This window comes from Meles meles, chromosome 1 (assembly GCF_922984935.1).
Source record: "Meles meles chromosome 1, mMelMel3.1 paternal haplotype, whole genome shotgun sequence".
Taxonomy (NCBI): Eukaryota; Metazoa; Chordata; class Mammalia; order Carnivora; family Mustelidae; genus Meles; species Meles meles.
In genome coordinates, this window is record NC_060066.1 from 208459303 (window position 1) to 208486033 (window position 26731).

Consider the following 26731-nt stretch of genomic DNA (forward strand, 5'->3'; position numbering starts at 1 on the left):
GCTTGGAGTTACAGCGAAATCTGTAAAGACATCACTCTAGATTTCCTGGTTCTTAAAGATCGGTTACGCCTTTTGTTCTCAGAGTATGAGTCCTTCCAAGAGCAAGAGGAACCCATAGGCAGATCAAAATTGGAACTTCCCCTGAACAGAGTTAAGGTCATTTCAAAATACAGCCTGCAGTCGCGGTTTGCCCAAGAACAGTGAACTGAGGCCCCACAAGGTGTTTCCAACCAGGTTTTATTTTAGTGCCAGTATTATCAGCAATGATACAGGAGTAATTCAGGCAAGGAGATCACCTTGAGTACATCAGAGAAAACACTCACTGTGTCAAGCACGTCTCACACTCTAGCAAATGAACGTAAAACCGGAGAACAAAGTTAGCAGCATCAAATTAAAGTGCTTTTTGCCAATTTCTGTCTGAGCCTTTCCCTCAGTGGGATACATTTAATTTCATTGACTGTAAAAGAAACTCAAAATGCCATTCATTGCCCAGGGGCTACATTCAAAAAAATTCATATTTAGTTATTAGGTAATTTTCCCCCCAAAAAGCACAAAATTCATTGGAATTGTGTGACACCGATTTCTCCTGACACGCTGTGCAGTGACCACCATGTAGGCCTGGCAAAAATCTCGAACATCCTCCTGCCGCGGGGCGATCCCGGCAAGGTCCACCACTTGGTTCCACACAGCAGCCGCACTGAAGGCCTGAACGAGGGGGCACCTGGACAGGATGCCACCCGTGTGGCCATCTACTGGTGAGCAGAGGCCACCAACTCATTTCCCGGAAGCTCGGTGGTGGCGGTGGCGGGGCGGGGGGAGGGGGGGATTTCAAGAGGACAAGCCCCACCTCTCTGCCTGAGCCCCAGCTCTTTCTGGGAGACAGGACCTGCTGGTTTCTAGGAAGTTCTCCGACCCGAACTGCGAAGGCTGTTTGCCCCAGTTAACACCTTGGAGACAGGAACCTGCCCCCACTTCAACCAGTAACAATCCCAAACTCAACAGGGAACGTTTCTCAAAGTCAACACGAGGCCAGGTGAGGATCAGCAAGAGGCTGTGGGGAACAGGGAGGACGGGAAGGCCGGAGGAGGGCTGCTGGGGGTCCCACACCGTCTCTCAGCCAGCAGCAACCTTACTGGCACAGGAGACTTAGTCCAGAGGTCCAGAGGCCAAGGGCAGCCTGGGCCAAGGTGCGGGATGGGGGGAGCCTTTCTTAAGGAGACTAACAGGGACACCATCAAGCTAAGAGGGTGGGCGCTGTTCTCCGTGGAAGACACATTCTCCAGCCATCCTGGGTCGGGCCCACCCCCCTCCCTCTGCCTTCTTTCCCTCAGCTACATCCTCGAACGCTCTGGACCAAACCATCTCTGACCAACGATAAAACCAGACCACACGGGCTAAGGACCAAAACCAGAACAAGGGACGCCATGAAGAGGAGGGAGGCCGAGGCCCTCCTTCATCCGGGAAGCGGCTGCCCGCTCTCCCCCCCCCGCGGCGCCTGTCCTCAGCTACTCTGACTCCAGTCGCTTCTGCAACACCTCCCCCACCTCCCCCGTCCCAGCACAAGGAGGCTCCAAGACCAATCGAGGCAAGCCCCGCCCCCAAGACATATCTGAAATGCTCTGCAGAAGGAGCGAGGCACAAAAGCTGAAGGGCCAAATGACACACACAGGCAACAGCCCTTCTGGGACGGACTCGGCCTTTCTGGAACTTGTTCCAGCGCAACCTGTGAAGAAAACCCAACCCTCCCTAAGACGGCCTTTCTCCGCAGGGGTGCTGGGGTGCGCGGCAGGCGGGTGTGCACGGGTTGGGGTTGGTGCTGGCCGGAGAAGGGGTCTGCCTGGCACCCCCAAAAGCTTCAACCAGGCATTCCGTGGGGCAGGCAGATCCCAAGACCTCGTCAAGCACTCAAGTGAGTCTCAGTCCAGGGCTCCTGACAAAGCAAAGACTCGACTCCTTGGTGTCATGCTGTCCACGCTGTCATTAAAGTTTCCTTTAGGGGCACAAGCCAGATCTTCCTGCAACAGCAGGCAAAGGTGGGGAAAAAAAAAACTAGCGATCAGGGGTTCAAAATGGCATGAGACGGGGGTGCTTTCCCTCTCACAGTGGCGGCCACGGGCAGGAGTTGTGTGTGGCCCTGCCGGGAGGCCCACACACTGGCGACACCGGCCTCGTCCACACGGGCTCCGGCTCACGGCGGCGCACTATCTGCCGGGCTGCAGGTACTGGTGTGTGAACATGTTGAGCTCGCTGTCCAACCAGCCGGCTTTGTTCCTGCGGAGAAACGGTTACTCTGTAGCCCTCGGAGCTGATCACGGAGGACAGCAAGACAGGCCACGCACGCTCTTCTAAGGACGCCTGACGTGTAACCTCGTTTACTCCTCCGGGCACCCCCACCACACAGACCAGGGAAAGAGGCCCAGAGAGGTCACGTAACTTCCTATAGTCACACTGTCGTGCCAGAGCCGAAAGTCCGGCTTTTCTGACCCTCCAGCCCCACGCTGGCTTCACCTGACCACAGGCAAGTCCCCAAACTGTCCAGAACTTGGTTTTCCTGCCCATCGGCAAGGGGCTGGGTTGCTGAATAAGCAGCCCTTACGGGTCCCCCCCCCACCCCCCGTCCCTGTTGATGACAAGCAGCAGAAACACGCTCCACCACACACGCCCCCCATGAGAGGTCCCACGTGTCCCCAGAGAAGGCCTGAGCCAGGCTGGTGGGCGGGGAGGGCCCATCTGCACTGTCAGGGAGGGAAAGTCCACTAGTCGCTGAGGGGACCGGCGCTGACGCCAGCGGCAGGGGCAGGAAGCACAGGGTCCCCGCGTGCTGATGTTATCTCGGGCCGAGGACCTTTGCACAGCGCTTTTGAGTGCAGCTCTGTGCTCTGTCGTGAAATCCTGCCCTGTTTTCAGACGAAAATAGTAAGACCAAAGAAGGCTCCGTGACCTGCCCAGACGTGAGTGCCTGGGCCAGAACCTAGGCCTCCTGCTCCTTTGAGTCATCCTCTCCAGCAAAGAACGGACAGAAGCTCTGACTCTCAACAGGGACCCCACAAGGATGCGGTGCCAACGCGGGCCCTGCCAGTCACCAGCTGGGTACCCAGCTCTCCTGGCGGTAAAGAGGCTGACCTGCCCGTCCCTGGGCTCAGAGAGAAATGGAATAAAGCATGGGGCAGGTCTAGCCCAGAGGCGCCAGCACACAGCAGACAATGAAAGATCGTCAACGTGCACAGCCACAGCCGGCTGGGGCACGCGGGCCGGGAGTCGTCTGCACCTGGCCTGACCGCTTCCCATGGAGTCCCAGACAAGTAACTTCTGGAGGCCCCAATTTTCCCTTTTAGGAAAAGGAAATGGGTCATACAAGCCTGGAGAGATGCCGAGAGCTCAAGGGGCAGCCCCGGGCTGCTGAGGAGACACAGATGTCTTGGTTCCTTCACTGCCATCCCGGGCCCGACTGCAAGCGTCTGGAGGCCGGTGACCCTCGGTCCCGCCGACCCTCCAGCGGCGTGCCATCTAACCTCTCCCACGCAAGTGAGGTCCGTGTCCACACCCAAGACAGGGCCGTGCGGAGGCCCCCACGGCACCCGGGCCACGCACCGGAGCTCACCACCTCTGGCCGCCCAGGCTGACCTCACCTGAGCAGTTTTGCTTTGCTCTGAAGTGAGTCGAGAACCTCAATCTTCTTGTTCATGGCAGCGATTTCCTGCTCCAGGTTCTCCCGGGTGACATCGACTTGCTGACACAGATGAGCAAAGGTCCCAGACAGCTCCCTAGAGGAGAGAGACTCCAGATCAACCGGGCCACGTGGCTGTTTTGCAGAACGCCATGCCTGGCTAAGTCCCACCAAGTGTGGGGCCCGTATGTCAGCCATGGACAGTTCTGCCCTGCGCCGGCCCCGTGTGGCTCCCTGCCCCCAGCCGCCACCTTGTCACAGCCGCCACCCACGCAGCACCGCCACAGGCAGAGAGCCAGAGCACCCTGACCCGGCGGCCAGGATTCAGATCCCAGCTCTGCTGCTGATCACCCCGCGGCAGGGGAAAAGGGACGACTCTTCCAGTCTGTTTCCCCATTTGGAAAAAGAAAAATGCCGATACAAACATCTATGTCAAAGGAGTCACGAAAATGAAAAATTAGGTGCCGAGTGCCTAGCAAGGGGCCTGCCACAGAGCGGTGTCAGGCAGGCAGGCCAGTACTCCCATCCAGCCCGGCGGGCAATCCAGCCCCAGCTGCCCAAAGCTATGCCAGGAAGACAGGCCTGCGACTTCGCCTTTCGAAGCTCTGCCTGTAAACCAAGCCCTTCAAGGCAACCTTTAATAAATGCTACAAGTAATATCCCTTGCTTTCCCATATCCTCCTTTCTTGGGGGAACAGAGGCCTATGTGGACCCAGCCCAGGACACAAGGCGTCCCTAGCAAGACCCCTCTCCCCCTCCCTGGTCTCAAAGCCGACACTGCACAGCGGACGGCCAGTGGCAGATGATGCTTGGGACCCAGTAGTATCCAGGCCCGGATAAAGGGAAGCTACAGGGAGTCCTGAGCCACAGGAGCCAGCACCAGCCCCCGGCGCAGACAGGGCCACTCACTGCTGGACTTGGTGACTGCAGTTGGAGCCAGTGTAGCTGATGACGAGCTGTAGCTTCTCGCTGGCGTACTCTACAAACTGGCGCTTGAAGGCCCTCTCCTTGGCCTTGGTGGTCCACGTCAGGCGCTCGTAGACATACAGGAGGCCGTAGAGTCCAAAGGAGAGGGCGATGAGCCGCCAGCCCACCGCCTTCCACACCTGCAGAGGCACAGTGATGAGCGGACGCAGACCCTCTGCCATCTCACTGCCCATCTTCTCGGCTGTCACCACCAGGACTTGCCCAAGGGTCCCAGTTCAGAAACAAGAGTAACTTAGTGTTGACCACATAACATAACTCGTGCAAAGAAGACAGGGGGGCGGGGAAGGTGGTGTTGGGACCAGAAGCATAGACACAGACACGCAGAATTCTTCAAGATGAATGTAGGCATGCTCTAAGATGACATTCCATTCCAATGGCACTGAGAAGTAGGAGTCTGCATTTTGTTCCTCGGTGGGAGGCTTCTGTTGGTCTGGTCTGTAACGCTTCGGTTCAAGGCAGTGTGGTTACAGTCAAAGAGCAAAGGACGTGGAGCCAGACACCAAGGCTTCAGTGCTGCCTGCCTGCCTGGCTGAAACTTGGGCAAGTTTCTTTCCGCCCCTTCTTCCCAAAAGGGCCATAATGGCCTCCACCCACCTCAAAGGGTTGTTCGGATAAAACGGGGTATTTAAGGTAAGGGTCATATGACCATCAAGTATCAGCATCTGAGCTAATGGCCCCGTCAGGCCATCCTCTAGGAACACGGCAGCACAGAACGCACCACCTACAGAGAGGGAGGGCAAGGGGCCTCAGATCCGTCCCTTCCCAGCCCTCCAAGCCCAGAACGACTCCTGGCAGCTGTCACTGTCACATCTGCCACCACTGTATAGCTCGAAAGACCATGACCGGGAGCGACGCCACATGTTAGGAAAAGTCAACGGATTACCAATGGTGGCTGCAGTGTGTCTTGGGTCCGGATGTGGGGAGCACGCCGGTTATTAAGAAGGCAGCCTGTGAGCTCAGGCCTCGGGGGAGAAAGGGAAGGGCAAGAAAACCGGAGACACCTTTGCAGGTTTTGCTCTCGGTTTCCTCACCCACAAAGGAAAAGCTCCTGGCCACACCCACCTATCTAGAACCCAGCTTTGCCCATTTCTCAGGTCTCTTCCCTACCCGTCGTGTACTGCAGGCTCCATCGGGGACAAACATGGCCTCGAGATCAGAGTTCCAATCCTAACTCTGTCTTTAGCAAGCCAACGACATGTTCGTCCTCTGTGAGGTGGGACTGGTGTTGTCTAAACCTCATGTTAGCGCACGGAGGCTTTAAAAAGTCAACGAATACGCACTGGGGCTTAGGCTCAGGCTGTGCACAGTTCCCCGTGAGACGAATGAGAACAGTCACTGGTGGCCATGAAACCACCGCTGTGCCCACTGACACATGGGGCCAACACAGGGACCCCCCTACCAGGACTGTGCCCCTCAGTCCCCGCCCTCCCACCCCCAGCCTTCCCGGACAGGGCTTGTCACTGACCACGCCTCCAACAACAAGAATGCCCATGGAGGTCCTGGACGTCAAGGAGGCCAGGCCGGTGACCATGGAAACCATGAGCTCTTCTTGGGTGAGGGAGCCCTGCGGCAGGGGGGGCATGCTGGGGTTGGCTGGCGTCAGAGGGACGGGGCGCTGCACCTGAAAACAGAAGACCAGAGGGTGAAGGGTGTGGCCAGCCTCTCATTCAACAGAACCCTCAGTGAGCCTCGGGCCCCGGAGGCTGGGAAGTGGGACACAGCGTGGCTCTGCCCTTTCCAAAAAGCAAAAAAAAAAAAAAACCCAAACCAAAAAACCAACAAACTTTGCATGCAGCCAGGAAGCATTTAGGCTCCAAGGGGAGCATTGGGGAACTCCACAAAATGAGAGCCCTGGCCTTCCCGCCAAGTGTGGGATGTGCCCCAGGAACAGTACACACGTAATTCAAGTGGTATGGACAGGAGTGGTTGAAAATCTGACTTGTGGAATGGTGCCATATGGGCACATTTAAATTTTCTATATTCAACAGTTACATCCTTATTTTAATATATATCAGAGAAAAAATTCAGCTAACCTGTTAAATTTCATAACTATGGGTACTCAGGGGAAGATCGACTGATGTTTGGCAAAAACCAGGGGCCGCGGCGTGCTGTGTGGCAGCCGAGGCACCCCGGCTGCTACCGCAGGACAGCCCCGTCCGAGCGGTCCCCGCATCTGCAGGCAGGGTGAGGCGGGGCGCTGCTTACCTGGTCGTTGTAGCCCATCAAGGCCCGGCGGCTGTTTTTGGGGCCCAGGAACCTGTTCACCAGCATGGTCCACCCGAGAGAGAAATGGAACTCGATGTCCTCCTGAAAGTCCGCACACAGCTTGTCACAGTTCAGGTCATAGCTGAGGGAGAAGCACTGCCGAGGGACGAGCACGTCTATCTGACTCCGCACAGACGGAGGCAGGAGGGGTTTCAAACCATCTGTCGGGAGCAGAAACGAGGAGAAAGCCCATCAGCTTGGTCCTGTGCCGCACCGGGGCCCAGCCTCGGGACGGAAGCCGTGCCAGCCCCGCCGAGGACGCGGACACCTGTGCAGGAGCGGGCCCGGGGGCTGCAAGAGCCGCCTCAGAGAGGCAGGCCAGCGCTCCCCGGGGTTGCGTGCACCAGGGCTCCACACCTGCTGACATCTATGCCCGTATGCATCTCGGGACAGGCCAGACCCTCTCAGTCTGGGACAGTCCCATGGGGTCACCCGAGACAGCTCCCAGAGTCTGTGTGTGGACGAAGGCCCAAGACACCCCAAGAATCAGAGGGTCTGGAACGGACACATCAGCACAGCTGACAGACAAGGGAAGGCCGTCGTCTCCATGCACGGGCCTGCAGGGCAGACCTGCGGGCAGCACGGGCCCCCCCGCAGCACTGACCTATCATGTCCTGCCGCGTGGCCTGCAGGGAGCTGCTGACGGCCGCGGAGCAGCGGTCGGACATGTTCCGGCCCAGGCCCTCCTCGATGTGGCGGTGCAGTTCCTGTGTGCGGACGGGAGAGGTTAAGGGAAGCGGAAGCAGCACCAGCATCAGGAGCTCCTTCTGGGGACCGGTCTGAAGCTGGTGAGCCCGGCCCCGCAGGGGACCGCAGAACAGCGGGTGAAGCCGGGGTCCTGCCCGCCCCCCACCCCGGCCGAAGGGCCTGGACACAGACCACCAGGGGCCGAATCACCGTCCTGCGTGGCCGTTCCACCCCGCGGCCAGAAGGGATGGAGGTGAGCGCAGAACCCGTGCCGCTTGACGACTCACGTTCTTGTAGACCTTGAGGACCACCGGGGAAGGGTGGAAATCCATCTGGTACTCGTCCACCAGCACGGAGAGGCGCCTGATCTCCTCCGCCATCGCAGTGGACACCTGCAGGACGAGGCGCGCTGTGTGAGGGCGAGCACCTGCCGCGTCAGGAGAGCCCAAGCGACACTCGTAGACCACACGAGCGCCCCCAAGAGCCAGCAGTCCCCTCGGCTCACTCGCCGCAGGAAGGCTCCTGAGGCAGGAGGGATGTTACAGATGGGCGAGCGAATGCTCGTCTGAGATGTGGAGGGGAGGCCCAGAGGACAGGGGCCGGCCCAGGGTCACAGAGCAGACCAGGGAGCCCCAAGTGTGTTGGGGGGGTACTGTGCGCTCAGGACAGGGCCACAGCCTCCTCTACAAGGCTGAGAAACCCTCACAGGAAGGATGTGCGCCCTCTCACCTTCCCAACCCTCCGGATGCAACTCGGGAGTCCAGACCTCCCCGAGTGCTTCCTCCCCGAACCTCACCTGCCTCTCGACCTCCTCCGTGATCTGCTTAATCCGCAGCTTGTAGTCCTGCGCCAGGAGCTCCAGCTGCTTGTCAATAAACCTCAGCCGCTCCTGCCGCTCCTCCCGCATTTCCAGGCAGTAAACCCTGAGAGAGCGCACGCTGGTGTCAAGAGCCGGTCCCCGTCCAAGCCAGCAGAGGAGCAAGGGGACCAGGAAAGCCTGCATGTGCCCCGACAGTTTCGTGTGCACGCCCGGAGACATGCTCTCCGCCTTCCCAGGTGCCAGCCAGGTGGGAGACTCTTGGGTCTCCCACCTGGGAAGAGGGGGGCCGGGGCAGGGAGCGCACTTTCAGGGGGCTCAGACCAAGTTCTGTCCACTCACAGAGGCAAACAGCTCAGCCTCACTAGTCATCGGGCCAATGAAATAAAGAGGTTCTACTCTAGGCAGGCAGAAGCCTGACAAAAATCAGCAAGTCTGAAGTGTTGGCAAGGCTTGGGGGGGAGCCGAGTCCCGGCAACACGCTGCTGGGGGAACTAGGAGCGCATGTTTCCGAGAGCAACAAAGGAAAACAGGGTGAAGCTGAGAAGGCACACAGCGCGAGGCGAACAGTGCCGCCTCCAAGAGTTCATCCCAGACAGACTCTTCCAAAGGTGCACAGGGGCCGCGCAAACTCGTGTGCGCTGCGGCAGGGTTTGCGGCAGGAAAACAACGGGATCTAAAGACGAACCCACAGGAGGGACTCCTGGCCAACTCAAGTCAGCGGGACACCCAACACTCGATCTCGGGGCGCTCGAGCCCCACACCAGGCACAGAGGTCATTTACATAAATAAAAACTTAAAACGTCCATGGGAAAATGAAGTATATTCCCCAGGGAGTACTCCATGGCAGTTCATGGTCCCAAACTCCAACTCTATGTTATCGGCAGGGTAAGGGGCAAAACCAGTGCTGAGCAGAAAAAAAAACACACGGTGCACTAACGCAGACGGTCCCGATACGACATATCCGTTTTTAAAGCACACACAAAGCGGGGCACCTGGGTGGTTCAGTGGGTTAAAGCCTCTGCCTTCGGGTTAGGTCACGCACGATCCCAGGGCCCTGGGATCGAGCGCCGCACTGGGCTCTCTGCTGAGCGGGAGCCTGCTTCCCCCTCTCTCTGCCTGCCTCTCTGCCTACTTCTGATCTCTGTCAAATAAATAAAATCTTTAAAATAAATAAGTCAGTAAATAAATACGGCACACACAAAGCAACATTACATACTCTTCCAGATCTGTGAAAGTACTTTTAAGTGGATACGGCTACACAACCGATTCAAGGCTGTGGCTACCTCTGAGGAATGGGCAGATGACAGCGGGACAGGGGCTAAAGAATCAAACAGTATTTAATGTTTTTTTTTGTTTGTTTTTCTTTGTGTTTTTAAAGATTTTATTTATTTGACAGGGAGAGAGACAGTGAGAGAGGGAACACAAGCAGGGGGCATGGAAGACAGAGAAGCAGGCTCCCCGCAGAGCAGAGAGCCCGATTTGGGATTGGATCCCAGGACCCTCGGACCACGACCCGAGCCAGAGACAGACACCTAACTATCTGAGCCACTCAGGTGCCTGGATATTTTTTGTTTAATTTAACTTTAAGATAACATAAAGCAAACACAGAAGGAAACAAGATGTTTTTGTATTATTCTCTCAACTTTCCCAGATGTAAATTTCTAGCAAACAAAAAGCCTTTTTAAAAAATGTCTCCTGGGTGGGGCGCCTGGGTGGCTCAGTCAGTTGGGTGTCTGACTCTAGGTATCAGTGCCTGATACCTAGTCTGGGTCCTGAGACTAAGCCTCGAGTCGGGCCCAGCAATCAGCCCAAAGTCTGCTTGAGGTTCCTTCCTTCTCTCCTTCTGCCCAGCCCCCAAATTTTCCTCTCTAAAATAAATATCTTAAAAAAAAAAAAAAAAAAAAGAAAGAAAGAAGAAAAGTATCCTGCAGGGGGTGGGGGGGTGCCTGGCTGGTTCAGTTGATGGAACATGCAACTCTTATTCTTGGGGTTATGAGTTCAAGCCCCACGCTGGGTGTAGAGATTACTTAAAATTAAATCTTTAAAAAAAATGAAACACATGTTCTGCTTCAAGCTCTAAGAAATGCTGCAGGGCTCAGAGTGGTGCTAGGCCCAGGCCTCCCACACGGGCCCGTGGGGCAGCATTTCAGGGGACCACCATACACACCACTGAGGACAACCAGATATTCAGCGGCCATCCTCAGCAGGTGACTCCGCGCAGGTCTAACGGGACCTGGTGGCAGCCCAGAGACTCGGCTCTGCCAGTAGGCCCACGGGGGAGGGAGAGGTGACCATCTCCCGACACGGCCCTCCGCGGGCACGCGGCCTTGGGTTCTTACCGCTGCTCCTGTGCCGCAATGTGCAGGGAATCCATGATGAGACGAACAGCCTCTGCGATCTGCTTGGCCCGGACTGTATGCTGCTCAAATTTGGTCTTCACCGCGGACTGGGAGATGCACTCCTGGAACAGACAAGAGGTGGTGAGGGGGGCACCAGCCACAGGCCAGGCTCTGGCAATCACTGCCAGGGACATGGCTGCTGGGTGCTGGGGGGCCAGAGAATAACGAGATACCGAATCAAAGGGCTCACCTCAAATCTCCTTTCAAAATTCTGAAACTCGAACATCCTCACTTGAAAGCCTTCTGCAAGAGCGCCCCCTAGGAGAAGTGCACCGCAGGAGTCAGGACGTGACCGCACGGCAGAGGAAAACCCTGAAATCCCCCAAAGCCAATCCAACCCGACACGAGACACTGGCAGAGGGGCGCCTGGGCGGCTCAGTGGGTTAAGCCTCTGCCTTCGGCTCAGGTCATGATCCCAGGGTCCTGGGATGGAGCCCCACATCGGGCTCCCTGCTCAGCAGGGAGTCAGCTTGTTCCTCCCTGTTTCCCCTTGCTCATCCTCTCCCTCTCAAGTAAATAAATACAATTTAAAACCGTACCAATAAAAAACAAAATAAAAATAAAATACCAGCAGAGAAGCAAAGAGCTTCTTACTCATGGCTCTTCTTACCACCTGATGCTCAGAACTACCTTCTACCCGCTGACTTCGCACAAACCAACCGTCTCAAACATCACGGAAAAGGAAGAAGGAAACCTGTTCCCTCGTCACCTCCTTCAGGCATGCCCTGGGCCTTCTGGATCCTGGCGTTGAGCACCTCCTTGGCAGACACAAAGAAGATGCGGTCTCCAGCCTGGCCTCGATCCACCACGCCCAGCTCATCCACCAGGAAGCTGGTACAACGCTCCATGTGCTGCCGCCGCACCTGAAGCCCAAGCAGGTGCGTGTAACCGGCGGGGTGCAGGTGGGCCCCTCCTGAGGAGCCCACAGCCCCCACCTGCCTCTCCTCTAAAGAACAGGTAATACAGTCACGTGGTTCAGTACCCCAAAGGTACAAACACACACACACTCTCTAGAACTCATCTCCCACCATCACCGTTCTCTAGGCACCAAGCTCCCCAAAACCAACACGATGGGGGTCTCGGGGTACAGGCTGCCACAGCTACTTTATGCACATACAAGCAGAAATGCTTAAACACGTGGGATGCTTGGGTGGCTCAGTCGGTTAAGCATCCAACTCTGGATTTCAGCCCAGGTCATGATCTCAGGGTCGCGGGATCAAGTCCTGCATCCGGCTCTGTATTCATCACGGAGTCTGCTTGGGATTCTCCCTCTCCCTCTGCCCCTACCCCCCAAATCATGATCTAAAATTTAAAAAAAATTAATTAAAATTAAAAATAAAAAAGTGGGGTGCCTCAGTGGCTTGGTTGGTTAAGCATCTGCCTTCGGCTCAGGTCATGATCCTGGGGTCCTGGGATGGAGCCCTGCATCGGGCTCCCTGCTCTGCAGGAAGCCTGCTTCTCCCTCTCCCACTCCTCCTGCCTGTGTTCCCTCTCTCGCTGTGTCTCTATCAAATAAATAAATAAAATCTTAAAAAAAAAAAAAAAAAGCTTAAATATGCTCCAAACTGCCTCTTGCTAGAACCAGCACAGCGTCTTCACTCTGGTGCCCGAGAAGGAAAGGAACGTGGGAGCCAGGAAAGACTCTAAACCTGGGCTCTATCCTGTCGAACTGAGTCCTCCCAGGGCCTCCTGTATAGGATGAGTGACCGGAAAACCCCTCCTAGCTCTGAACTCCTAGGGTTTTCCTGCCCGGTGCTTTCCTCAGTGTGAGCAGACCTCCTCCTTCCAATGACTCCGTGACAGCCGCCTCACAGGCGAGGGGCTTCCCAGTCACGCTGCTGGGCACCGGCCTGCCGGCTGCGCGCTTCACCCTCCCATGTTGCCAATCCGCTACTCCTTTCTCTGGCCTTTCCTGTCACGCAGGACAAGCAAAGAGCTGTGAACCGGGGCGCCTGGGTGGCTCAGTGGGTTAAGCCGCTGCCTTCGGCTCAGGTTGTGATCTCAGGGTCCTGGGATCGAGTCCCGCATCGGGCTCTCTGCTCGGCGGGGGGCCTGCTTCCCTCTCACTCTCTCTGCCTGCCTCTCTGCCTACTTGTATCTCTCTCTGTCAAATAAATAAATAAAATCTTTAAAAAAAAAAAAAAAAAAAAAGAGCTGCGAACCGTCAGAGAGGATCGACTCTTCTCCCCTCCTCCTTCAGGCTTCTCTCCTGGATGTCTCCTGAAAGCTGAGCCTGTTCTACGGTGATTAATTCTTTATGAACTGAAGCGAGCACCCGCCTCCAACAAGGGCACAGCTGAGGTGGCGGGGACGCTTTTCAGACCTGGACGGCCGCCTTCAGAAGAGCAGGGGGAGTCGGGGGCGAGCTCTCGGAGCCCTCGGAGGAGCCCGTGGGCAATCTCTGCTGCAGGATTCTGTCACGGGCCTGCTGTGGCCCGGGCGCCCACGGACAAACAGCCACCAACCTCTTCCATGTACTCGGGCTCCGAGGCAGACGCGTCCCAGCGGTTGTTCAGGATGAAGATGTTCGGGCGCGACAGGCGTTCGCTCACCTTGTGGAAGAACTGCTTCTCCTGACGGAGGAGAGACCCCGGTTAGAGGAGGGGCTGTGCCAGCTAAGGACCTGTCCGCCGCACGGCCCGCTTCCCGCCCAGCTGGGTTCCAGGGGTGCAGGAGGAGGTGGGAGGGGGTTACCGTCTGCATCAGGGTAGACTCTGAGTTGGCCACGAGCACAAACACGTCAGCGTCCAGGCAAAACTTGTCAATCCAGCTGTCCAGCTCTGTCGTGACATCGATGCCGGGGCTAGGGGGGACAGGCACAAACTATCGTCAGGCACACAGACCGGGGCCCTATTCCTGCTTTGCACAGACCCAAGGCAGCCAGGCAGAGGAGGAGGAAGGTACAGATCTGAGAGAAATCGGGCCTGGCCTTTCTTCGGAGGGATATCGACTTTTCATTTCATACTCTCCTCGACTGTCTGAAAACGTGTGTTTTGTTCCATCCTTGTATCACTTTTACGAAAAAAATGATTTGTAATTTCACTTGAAGGTAACAATTAAGATAAAATTGTACGTGCACATGACTCCCACGAGCACTGAAGTACTGTGCGTACTTCCCGGGATAGTGATAACCCGTCCCCAAAGCTTTGCTTCGAGAGACATAAAACCACCACAGGGACTCCACCACGACCAGCGCCCACCCCTCAGACGTGCACCAACGTTGGGTCGAGGCTGAGACCCTCTTTCACTTTTGGGCGTCCCCCATCCCTCTTTAGAGACCATCACTGGGACCTCTCCAGGGCATTGCCACCAACAGACACGGTAACCAACCCCTGCAAGATCCAGGAGGCAGGACGACTGGGCTGGGCCGGTGTGAACGGCGGTCGACTTAACCAGAGCAATGACAGGCCCCGGGGCACCCTGGCCTGGCCGAGGCAGAACCAGAAACCCGGGGTCTGGCCGGTCTGGACCTCCGAGGGAGGCTCTTCCCCTCTCACCTGTCCATCAGCACGAGGTCATCCTTCAGGAGCGGACACTTCGAGTTGGGCCACATCACACTCACCAGGCTGCCAGCGTGCAGCTGCTCGTCCTGGTGAAGGGCATGGGCCAGCTGGTTCACAGTCTGACGGGGGAGGAGGGAAAGAAAGAGAGGTCAGGGCTGAGGAGGAGTCACCAGGCAGGAGGCTGCCCATGCTGCTTGGCACGCCCGGCACGGCGGTCCGACGCTGCGGCCTGCCTGCTACCCCATCTTCTTTCATTTCCCACAGAAAAGCCAAGAGCTGGGAGCTGCCAGCAAGAAACCACTACTCCTCAGTCCCCTTTGAAGCTTCTTTCTTGGATGTTGTCCTAAAGCTGCGGTTATTCTGCACTGATGAGTTCTTTATGAACCAAAAGTAGCGCCTGGCCCCAACGAGGAACGCAAACGGCTCTCAGAAAAATAAACACAGACCAGCCGCCGATTCCGAATCACAGAGCCAGAGCGGGAATCGCTCTCTGGCCGCCGCTCAGGAAACGAGGCCCAGGCACACTTCGCGGCAGGGAGAGGCCGGCGGGCCTGCCTGGCATTCCACAGGAACCGGAGCCTCCTGACCCCCCACCCTTCCCGAAGCTCTGGCACCTCGGATCCAACAGGGCTTCCCCTCTCCCTCCGCAGGGGCTGCCGTCCGCACGCTCCAGCTGGCGTGGTCCCCGCCACAGCCCCTCACCTTGACGCTGCGCTTCTCCTCCGAGCCCTCTGTGAGGAGGAAGGCCTCGTGACCGTCTGTGCCCTCGACCCGCAGGAAGCAGTTGGTGGTGTGGCCGATGCCAGAGGGCAGAACTTTGTCCCAGAGCATGGCATTGATCACCGTGCTCTTGCCGTTGCTCGTCCTGTGAGGGGACACCAGGCGTCAGGGACGCTCCCCGTACCAGCATTTCGGCTCCCACGGTGAGGCTGCCAGCCCGGAAGCCCAAGTCTCCTTCTCTGTGGGGCACCGGTACCCACATAGGCGGAGTGGGCACTCTGTGTTTATGAGATGGATGGACAGACACCTCTGGCCTGTGCCCGTGGTGCGCTCCCAGTCCATCACAGCACGCCTACCCGCAAGCAGACACTTAACCGGTCCCTGCGGACACCTGCCGCCGACCCACAGGCCACAGCATCACCACGGAACTCCCTGTCTCCCTCTGAGGGATAACCCCCCCTGTTTCTACTGGAAACCAGGGGCTCCCCCGGGGTGGCCTTCCTCAGTCTAAGTGACCTCAGCTGAATGACCCCCAGGCCCGTGGCTTTCCACAAAAGGCCCATTTGCTGGTCTTCTCCCATCACGCTCTCCCTTACAGGAGAAGCCCTACCCTTCAGTCCCCCGGATAACTGTCACCACCAGGGAGATGGCTGGAGTCTTCTTGTCCAGCTTAGCCCTTTTCTACATTCTGGTGACGAGAGGGCCACATCTCTGAGATGAGGATGAAGAAATGACAACCCCCAGGAGTGGAGGGCCACAGACGGAGGCTGAGGCCGCCTTGACTTTCATAATTAGCATGGTGACCTTATTTAATAGAGGTTCCTAAGTGCATGTGACTGATTCACTAACCCTCGTTTATCTATAAACCTTACATTCCTTTCTAGAAGGCAAACAGAAAGCCCCGACACGTCACAGACCAGGAATTAGACTTCTTGCATAAACCTTTGAGCACAGAAAGCCATAAACAAGCACAACCATCTCTACAGAATCAGGAAATATTAGCGGCCCCTACACCTTCGTACTGATGAACGACCCCCATCCCTTTAAAATCCTCTTGGCCAGGGGCACCTGGGTGGCTCAGTCAGCTAAGGTCGGACTCTTGGTTTCGGCTCAGGATGTGGATCAAGCCCTGGGTCAGGCTCTGTATGGGGTGTGGTGCCTACTTCTCTCTCTCTGCCCCTCCTGCTGCCCTCTCTCCTTCGTGGGTCATTAGGGGCAGGACTCAAGCAGAACACCTTCTCCTCAGATTACCGCTGTGTGTATAGCATCCAACCTGTCTAGGTGCCTTTTCCCTTATTAGATTTTAACCTTTTTAAAGGTACTGTGATAAAATAAGGAATGTATCTGATTTGTTTTCTAGCCCCAGTTCTTGGCACAGAGCTCCTAAAATCCTTGGAATTTCCTAAGTGATGGGAGTGTCAATCGGCATTCATAGGAGCCCCTTTTGAGCAGCTTGTCTACGCTGATGAGGAGACCCAGGGTGGGATCCCCAGACAGTCTCAAAATGGGCGGGTCACCAGAAAGACCAAAAGAGGAGAGGGCTGGACTTTCAGCCCCACCCACCCACTTCGTGGGGGAAAAGGGGCCGTGATTCGACTCCATAAAACATCTTGGACAAGGTGGTTTGATGAGTGTCAGGGTTGAAGAAGCACAGCCCTGGAGGGTGGTCATTCTGGACCCCACCCTGTGTACCTCTTCTGTTGTTCTGTATCTTTTATACCAAACCAGGAAACGTAAGTCCATGTGTCCCCGGCTTTCTGAGTCACTCTAGCACATTAATCAAAGTTGAGGAGGAGTCACGGGAAGGTCTGTTCTATCGCCAGTGGGGCAGAAGCCCAGGTTTCCCCACAGCACCTGAAATGAGGCCAGTCTTGTGCGACCAGGCCCTTAACCTACGGAATGTGATGCTTCCTCCGGGTGGACCGTGTCAGAGGTGAGTTCCCCCTGCGGGATACCCAGGGTCTGCTGAGAACTGCAGAACTGCTCGGGGTGTGGGAAACGCTCCAGGCCTCTCGCATCTCCTAGACCTCCAAGTAACGAGACCTGACAGCTAAAACTGTAAGATCCTTGTAAGGAAACAGAGGAAAGCCTCATGACATCGGATTTGGCAAATTCTTGGATATGACACCAAAAGTACAGGCACAAAAGCATAAATGAATACAGGGGACTACATCGAAATGAAACACTTCGTGTATCAAAGGACACACTCCACAGAGTAAGAGGGCAACCCACGGAACGGGAGAAAATATTTACAAATCACATACCTAGTAAGAAATTAATCTCTGGAATACACACAAAAATCCTACAACTCAACAAAAAACCCACAAACGTCCCAATCTAAAATGGGCAAGGGACTTGAACAGACATTTCCCCAAAGAAGATACACAAATGGCCAACGAGTACAAGAAAAAATGCTCAACATCACTAATTAAAAGGGAAAGGCAAACCAAACCCCAGTGAGATCCCACCTTACACCCATCGGGATGCCTATTATCAAAGAAAGAAAACAGGTAGAGAGAGGATATGGAGAGACTATAACCTGTGTGCACGCCCGGCAGGGATAGAAAATTGTGCGGTCACTAGGGACAACAATATGATGGCTCTCAAAAAGTTACAAGGAGAATCAGCACATGATCCGGGAATTCTCCTTCCGTGCCTACACCCAGAACTGGAAGGAAGGTTCAAACAGGCATTTGTACACCCGTGTTCACGTAGCATGATTCAAACAGCTAGAAAGTAAAAGCAACCCAAGTGTCCATTATGGATGAATGGACAACAAGACGTGGCCTACACACGCAATGAAGTATTATTTAGTACTATTCAGCCTTACGAAGAAAAGACGTCCCGAAACGTGCCACAGCAGAGATGAACCTTGAGGACATGATCCTAAGTGGAAGAAGTCAGTTACAAAAGGACAAATACGGTATGATTCCACTCACTGGAGGTCCCTAAAGAGTCAGATTCACAGACAGAAAGCAGAATGGTGGCTGCCAGAGGCCAGGGCTGGGGAGGAGAATAGGGAGTTAGTGTTTACTGGGGACAGAGTTCAGTTCTGCAAGACGAAGACGTTCTAGAGATGGATGGTGGTGACGGTCCTGCAACAGTGTGAACACACTAACCACTACAGGACTGTATACACTGAACAGTGATCACGACCATGAACTTCGTTACGTGAATTTTACCAGAGTTAACAACTGAAAAAGGACGGGGAGGGGAGCCATGGGTCCTGAGGCACGCCGGCTGCTCCCCACCTGAGGTGCTCAGACGGTGAGACCACACGAGTGCCCCCCTCCCTCCTGGCCAGGAAGAAGGGGGGAGGGCTTCACAGACTCACCGGCCAAAAAAAGCCACTTTCATGTGCCGCCGGGCCAGCACCTCGCTGATGCCCCTCACTTTGGACAGGTAGCCTTTGACATCCAGAACCTGCTCTTCTGTCGTAACTGGGTCCAGTTCTGCGTTCCTGTGAGTGTCTGGAGGTGGAGATCGAAAATGAGTCACCGCACAGTCAAGGCAGCTCCGCGGTCACAAGTCTGTTAGGGACAGAGTCCACCGCCACGGCTCTCTGCCATCGCCTGTAGCATCCTATCGTGGCACTGTGACCTAGCAGTGCGGAACGACGCTTGGAAGCAAGGCTGTCTGGGTTCCAGGGCAAGGGAAATGCTGCTTCTCGCCTCTTCCCAGATCTGTGACCTCAGGCAAATGAACCTTCCAGAGCGTCCATCTCCTGCCTCTTAAAATGAACGGCAGTGCCTACCTCCTACGACTGTTGCAAGGATTAAATAAACAAAATACAGAGATTTTGCCTGGGAGGCTCAGTCAGTTAAGCATCTGCCTTCGGCTCAGGTCATGATCCCAGGGTCCTCGGATCGAGCCCTGCCTCGAGCTCCCTGCTCGGTGGGGAGCCTGCTTCTCCCCCTCCCTCTGACCCTTCCCCCACTTCTCGTGCACATGTTCTCTCTCTCTCGCTCTATCTCAAATGGATATTTTATTTAAAAAATAAATTTAAAGAAATAGAAAAGAAACAATCAGTGGACTGACAAATCTTTAGAGTCCAGTCCCAAGGCAGTCACCATACCGCCCCCTCCAAACCAGGTCCTAAACACATCTCAGATGCACTCCAGCTCTCCCCTCCAGCCCACCAACAGAAGAGGTCTCAAAGTCAGACAACAAAAGGAATCCAAACACCCACTCCTAACGGTAGCACATAAACACCTTCATTAAGCACGTGTCCATCCACGGCACCACCTAAGGAAGCGGCTCAGAGCATCACCTACGACCAGCCTGGGCTCTGGGAGGAGCGGCCCGCCTGCCCCATCTCTGCACGCACAGTGCAGGTGCACCCGAGCTACTGCCGAGTGAACGGGTAACGAGCTGGAATAATTTCAACTGCCAATCTCAGAACTTTAGAATTCAGGTTTTTAAATTAACAAAACGCAGAGACCGCCTTCTCCTGCATCAAAAACCACGCTGCGGGGAGGGCAGAGCGAGGCCATTCTGTCTTCATTTGCTCAGGCTGCTCTAACCGAACACGACGGACTGGGTGGCTCATTCAAACGGGAATGTTCGGCTCCTGGTTCTGCGGCTGCAAGTCTCAGATCAGGGTGCTAGCCTAGTGGGTGAGGGTCCTCTCTCAGGCCACAGACTTCTCACTGGATCCTCATGTGGCAGAAGGGGGCCAGGGAGCTCTGTGGGGGTCTCTTTTATAAGGGCACTAATCATTCACGAGCGCTCCCCCCTCACGCCCTAATCACCTACTGAAGGCCCCACCTCTTAACCCCATCACACTGGGTCTTAGGATTCCAACATGGGAATTTGGGGGCACACAAACATTCAGACCAGAGTACTCGAAATACTTTCTTTTTATAAAGGGAGCCTTAAGCAGTGGCCTGTCACGTAAACCAACCAAGCCGAAGCCAACCCTCTCTAGTGGAAAGCAGAGGGTGACCTGTGTCCCTAGGGCATTTCCACTGAACATCAAGAGTCTTGCAGACCAGAATTTAAAAAGCCCTGGTCTCGCTTGAGCACCTCTTTCACAAACAAGGAAACCAAGAGCAGGGAAGACTCAGCTACTGGGTCTTTGACAATCTCAGACAAAGGAGCCAACACTTGCCTTCTAGAACGGTAGCCTGAGAAAGCCCGAGGGGTTGGCAATCGACTGAGTGGGACCCTGGGAGTCCTTCCCCCTCTGCTGATCGAGCAGGGACTGGAGGCTGGACTCAAATTAGTAACTAGTGGAAAAGGTGCCAGTGACGCAAGTTTCCTATCCATAATCCCACTGACTATAAATATCAGAGAAAGAACACCCTGGCCAGGGACAGCCAATACCCACACAGGGCCTGGTATAAATGGGCCAAAGAAAACACCTGGCCTCGGGAGTCAGAGACACATGGTAGAGCCCTGCTGGGTCACTGAAAGGTACTGAGCAATTCTCAAAACCTCAATCTGCTTGTCTTCCACATGGCAGTAAGATGCACCGACCTTCCATGAGTCGGTGACACAGAATACGCAGAATTCCTAATTGACAGGTCCCTTGTTTTCCTGGCCCCATTTCCCTGGAGCCCTGTCTGAGCATGAGCTCCCCAGTGGCCAGGCTCTACCTCCCCACCCCCAAACCCTCCCACTTAAACATGGAAGCTCACAGAGGAGTGAGCCCGGCCGAGCAGGTTGCCTGTCTCACCTTCGAGGAAGGTGGCGCTCTCCTGGATGTAGGCCCCCAGTTGCTCAAAAATGCCATTGATCTTCTTCTTGGCAGTGACAAAGTGCTTGAGTGGGGAAGCATTCACCTCAGCCATGTGTCTCTTGTCCTTCTTGACTGTGACGATGGAGTTGCACCGAGAGAAAAGCAGGGACATTGCGCTGCAAGAGAAGACAAGAGGAGTAACCCAGGAACGCCCAGCTCGGATGTTCTGCTAGGGCCATGGCAGGGCACGGAGCAGGGTCTGGGGCTAGCTCTGGGGACCATCAAGAGCCCAGGCCCTCCAGGACTAGCTCAGGGATGGCAAGATAAGAGTCAGTGTCCACAAGAGAACAAAGTGACCGCTGAGGACATGTGGGCAGTTTTCCTGTGACATGGTGTGGGCACTCAGCTGGAGCCAGGGCCCTGAGCTAAGGCCTTGGGTTGGTGGATCCTCACCTATTTTTGGTGATGGTCGGGAGTGGACAAAGGTGAGGCTCAAGTGACAGAGGTTTACGTCTACTATTTACTTAGAAACACTGATTGGTCTTTTTCATTATAAACGTATACACTGCAGAAAATGCAGAAACTGAAGGAAAAATCCATAACCCCACCATTCTGTGATGAGCACTGTTTCTCAGGAGTTTTGTTTCTGCAGCTCTCTCGCTCTCGATCATACACACCTTTCTATAGCCTTTATTTTTTTCAAGTAGCAATAATCTGTTAGGGGCTGTGAGGCTTAACTCCAAAGTCCTAGAGATCTTTGGTCAAAGCCCAAAGAGGCAGAGAGACCGGAGACGACGGCACCTGGATGTGGCTGTGCCTACTCCTGAGGCCCACCGTGCACGGAGCTGCTTCCCCAGCACAGCCCTCGGATCCTGGATGTCAAAGGACAAAGGCCCCTCTAAGGGTAAGGGGGAGTGTGCGCAGCTACGCGTGCCAGGTTCTCCCGCTCCAACACCCAGCAAATTCTTGTAGGCCATTCCCTCCCCAGCCGGCCACATCACGGCAGCCTCAGCTCTCTGCCCGCCCGAGCTGGCACTCAGCACTCACTGCCTCTGGGAAATGAGGAGAAACTTCCCAAGAGTGCCAAAGAGTATATACAAGTCCCTGAGAAGCAGAAAGAACATCTAGAGAAAGTGCAAAACACCTAAAAACTGACTCTTAGGAGCTAATCATCCCCAAGAGCAGGCAGGCAGGCAGACAGACACACAGGGAAGTAGCGACCCACATGTTTTACCTAAACTTACAAATCACTCTGTTACTGACTTCTAGGGAGACAGGAGCGGCAGGTAACTGTATGTCCATTTCTACCTCCCTCCTCAGTAAGCCGCCACAACTGTGAGCTTTTCCCAGTGCAGAGGTCGTGTGTCAAGGACTTCTGGGGCAAACAAACTCTGAGAAAGGAAATTGGGAAGAAAACACTACTGGCTCCCCCAAAGCATTAGGGTGCACCGAAATCAGGCTTCGTGTGGCCCAGCAGGTAAGGCTCTCGGAGAAATGGAGGATGAGTGCAAAAAGCGGAGAGCATCGAAAGGAGAAGAGAAGGGATCCAGGATGGGGCATGACACATCCGTAGATGAGATTCTGGAAAAAGACAGACCTGGGTTCAAATCACACTCTTTCTGGGCCGCATAAACCTGGGTAGGTTACTTAACCTCAGAGACTTGAATTCTTTATGTGTATGAAAAGTGTGACGCCACACAGACTGAGAAGACTCAAGAGGACCCAGTGCAAACTAAGGTAGTTGTATCTGTTATAAAGCAGCGACAGAAACTCCACCAGCAAGATCGCATGACTCTCCCCTAGAACACCCAGCCTTCGGGGAAGGGCAGAGACGACACCAACACACCCACGGCTCCCCCACCACTGCCACGGGGAATCCAGCAAACAGGTCTGTTCAGGGCCGAGAATTAGCAGCACCCTGCCCCAGAAGTTGACCTCCTTGAGGCAGAAAGTTCCCTGAGATCAGGGGGAGTCTAGAAGCATATGCTTTTGAGTTCTGGTTCATTGCCTACAGGCCCAAAGGACATGAAACCAGAAGTGTTAGTGTTCTGTAAGTGTTAAGATTCAAAGGCAGGCACATTACTCAAAGCTTAGTGGTTCAAAGTTGTATGATCTGCTCGGAGTCGCTCCAGTCCAGAAACTGACCTGCTCCCACCATTCCCCGGCCTGCAGCGGCATGCCCCAATCCTTTCTCACGGATCCTACGTCCAACCCATCCAAACTGTCCGATTTCTCCGGCTCAGTGAACTCCTGAACTCCCGTGTTTGTGCTGCTGCTTCACCCATTCGGCACATTCCTACTGTCCTCCCAGACCCAACTCTACTGTTACCCTCTCTGTGAAGCCTTCCCTGGCATCTCCAAGCAGGACATGGCAACCTTACCAGATTTCTGGTTTCTTAATCACACTGTCTCCTCATCTAGTCGATGAGCTTCCAGAAAGACAGTCTGATTGGGTCGTGACCTATTTCCATTTTTTTCTTCCTCCTCTATGACTCTGAGAAACATGGATGAATTAGCGAATGTCCCTCAACGGGACTGCCCTCTTACCCTCCCACCCATCTTTTTTCTTAAAGAGCAGCTTTTGGCAAATCATCTGTTTCTGAGTGTTTGGAGCTCAGGGAATCAAGACAGTTGAACAAACCTTTCATATTCCAGGATCTGATCCTTCAAAGAGTGAACTGGACATACATATGTGTACCGATGGACCAAAGTTGCAGAATATATGCACACAAGACAAGGCCCCCACTATCTTGCGGCTTTGCCTGCTGGCTTCCGACCCTTACAGGGTGGTAGGAAGCAGCTGGGTTCCTGTGCCTCCTCTGGGAAGCCCTGATAGTTCCTACTTCACTGCAGGGCTCACGGCAAGCTTGTGGGGCCGGTCCCCAGGTACAGCTGGGTTAGAGGAGCTCTAGTATCAGCTGGACATTACGTGGCATGCCTCAAGCTGTTGTGACAGCTACGAACTGCTCTTCAAGTCAAGGTTTTGGATAGTTTACTGAAGCATTTCCCAAAACACGGTCCACAGAAAGGTAGTACGCATGCTCCATGTAAAGAGGGTTCCATAGAAAAGTTTATAAAACATTATATGCCACAGTCTGCCTCCACCAGAGTACACGACCAAAGCAAAGACTTTGGAAAGGAAGGCCTGTTAAAAAGACACTAGCTTAACTGTATTTAATGCAGCATTTCACTAATGTATCTAAAGAAATTCTTCTTCTACATAACAGCTTTTAAAATCCTGAGGAACATACTCATTCATCCTGGCACTCTCCCTCTCCCACCCCAAGAGAGTGCTACGGGCACAGCATTAACAGGTATTCACCTAAGACCAGAACCAAATCCAATTCTCAACTGGGGGGGGCGGGGGGGGGGGGGGAGGAAAGGCTTGGCCTCAACCTAGGCTATTAGTTGAGGAGTATTAGGCATCTTGCATGTGCGAACAGCAGTAGCAAAATTCATGGCATGGTGTGTTTGGATCCCAAGCACAGTCCCTGCATCCACACCACCTCCTTACCCAGTTTTATGCACAGCAACTCCTAGCAGGGAAAATAAAATAGGTCCACGGATCGTCTGCTGGCACAACTGGAACAGAGGAGAAGCTGAGAAATTGAAACAAAAGAGTATACAGGGTAAAGGGAGCAGAGGAGACTCTCAGAAGAGCTGTGATAAGGAGCCAGTCTCTGCTGAGCAGAGAGGGGGAGGGAGGAGCCAGCATAGCAGAGAACAAGCGAGAGCGATAGAGACTCAATCCTCAGGGAACCCAAAGATTCTAGACACTTTCTGAACTATCAACCTTTAAACAGGCTCTCTCCGCCACCAGTGAAATCGTCCATGGAAGTAGAAAGGACATACAGTTGTGTTTTTTTGGTTTTTTGTTTGTTTTTATGTTTTCAACACAGATTGGAAAACTCCAGCTCTGTGCAAAGATGACCCCATCCAAGACACGTGCCAATGGGTGGCCAGCAGAGCACACCCCTTTCCGTTCAACCCAGATCCAGGATGCCAAATGTCACAGCCAACACTTACTTTTCGGATGGTGAGAGGCCTTCACAGGTTGGGCATCATGGGCATGGCTGGAGTCAAAAAGACGAAAAGAATCTGAGTTCTCCTCTGTCCTGTCTCTCAGATTGAGGTTGGCTACTGATTGTGTTGACTTCACCAATTCCAACTTACTGGAAAGGAAAAGGAACATGTCAACAAGCAGCAAATTAAAAAAAAGGAAAAAAGGTGCACAAAACATGTTTAATCAGTTTTAACGCCAAACAAACTCATCCCTGAGGGAAGCTTAGTCATTGCCCACACCAGGATGGTATGCGAGGGAAGTGCCCAGGAGAAAAACACAACACACAGGTGGGGACAGTCCTGGGGATGCACAAACATGTGGTGAGCCACGTGCTGGTGAGACGCAGGAGCTTGCTAAAGGCTCGTTCAAAGTGGTGTGAGGAGAGGAGGTAGCAGAACAGGGCAAACACTGGGCTAGGCGATTGTGGAACTCAGGACTAGAGATGGGAGAGTGTGGGTGAGGAAGAGAAGCGGAACTTATTGAAAGGCTTTGTGTGCTAGAGGCTGTAAAATCTCTCACTTAAGCTTCAATTCTATGGGGGCAAACAGAAGCTTGGAATACTTAGAAGATGTACAGACTGCTGGTTAAGCGGCCAAGCTAGACACCGAGAGACCACCTTCCTTGGACGCCAAAGCACACTTGTTTTTAACCTCGTGGAACTGCCTTACTCCACCCTTGCAGGTGGGAAGGGTGATCATCAGAGGCCTTTCTGGGAGGAGAAAGAGAGAAATGAGAGGAACAGGGCAACGAAGGATTACAAAAGATGGGCAGTTTTGTCTTCATGTATCCAAATAGCTAATTATTCGAGATCTTCTGTGTGCTGCTGGGCGCTAAAGTTAGGGATGGGTAACACAGCAGCTGCCCTCACGGCGCTTACCCTCAGAAGAGAAGTCAAACAAGAAACAGGTGACAGCACGGGAGAGCGGTAAGCGCCCGAAGCGGGAGAGGACAGGGTGCTGGGGTGGTGAACCTGGGCACTTACGTGCTGAGTAAATGCTGCCATATACAGAAGACTGGATACGAAATGGCCAAAGGGCTGGGGTGGAAAGTGGCGGGGAAGGACGGGGAGACGAGGAACCTCAGGGAACCCCACCCCGACTCCCGACACCCGCGTCCCGCCCCCTGCTCTCAGGGCCGCGGAGGGCCCCGCAGCGAAGCCGGGGCGTGGGACGCCCGCCTGCCCGGATCCCCAGCCCCCGGGGTTCCAGCGTCCCACCGGTCCCCGCCGGGCTGCTCAGGACTCGCAGGGCTGGGCCGGGCTAGTCCCCACCCCTCCGGCGCGTTCCCCTCTCACCTTCACCTTCCCGGCCTCTCGGCGGCCATCATGCCCCCAACGTCACCAGAGGGCGCCACCCCGAGAGAGGCGGGAGGAGGGAGGATCTCACGTCACCAGCCGCCGCACGTTCGCCGCCCCGGCCCTGTCAATCGGTGGACTCTAAGCTCAGGCGGTTAGACCCTATCACTCCTTACAGGTCAGTGAGATGCCGGTTCAGCGCTCGGAGAGGCGCCTCAAGCAGGCTCGTTCACCGCCAGGGCGTCCCAAGCCCATGACTTAGGCCTCGAGACTCCCGCTGCATCATGGGGGCTGTAGTTCCGCCGGGCGCCCGTCAGGGCGGGGTGGGCGGGGCCTCGAGCTGTCTTGGGGACCGCGAAAACAAGGGCGTGGATTCGAGGTTCCCGCTTTCTCGTTTCTTGCTCGGGAGTCTGACCCCAAGGCCCCTGCCAGCTCTGTAATCCCAGCCTGCGCTCTATAATTTTACAGAAGAGCTCTTAAGAGGAAGACAGGAAGCAGACTTGGGCCCGCTGCCCTTCAGTTGACTTTGAGGGAGCAAGAACAGCCACAGGCACTGAACAGGCAGGGTACCTAACGTCCATCATTTTATTTAACCTTCACTGCAGTTCGTGGAGGCTCAGCGGACAGACTTCCCCAGCTCACAGAT

At 54.8% G+C, this 26731-nt stretch overlaps 1 protein-coding gene across 5 annotated transcripts; it reads right to left on the reverse strand.

Annotated features, from left to right (window-relative positions):
* Positions 1-220: 220 nt before the first annotated feature.
* MFN2 (mitofusin 2) lies at positions 221-26323 on the reverse strand. Of its 5 annotated transcripts, none has more exons than XM_046000366.1 (20): positions 26086-26323; positions 25408-25500; positions 24755-24900; positions 20726-20904; positions 18383-18518; positions 15031-15193; positions 14323-14447; positions 13520-13628; positions 13291-13398; positions 11520-11688; positions 11016-11083; positions 10766-10887; positions 8403-8529; positions 7894-7998; positions 7524-7626; positions 6860-7080; positions 6120-6275; positions 4577-4773; positions 3630-3764; positions 221-2271 (listed from the first exon to the last, which is right to left on the reverse strand). In XM_046000366.1, the coding sequence occupies exons 4-20, from the start codon at positions 20898-20900 to the stop codon at positions 2202-2204; spliced, it is 2289 nt and encodes a 762-aa protein (XP_045856322.1). In that variant the 5' UTR covers positions 20901-20904; positions 24755-24900; positions 25408-25500; positions 26086-26323; the 3' UTR covers positions 221-2201. The 5 variants fall into 5 exon arrangements, with proteins under 5 accessions (XP_045856322.1, XP_045856329.1, XP_045856314.1 ...); XM_046000373.1 differs by having other exon boundaries at positions 25370-25500; XM_046000358.1 differs by lacking the exon at positions 25408-25500.
* Positions 26324-26731: the final 408 nt, after the last annotated feature.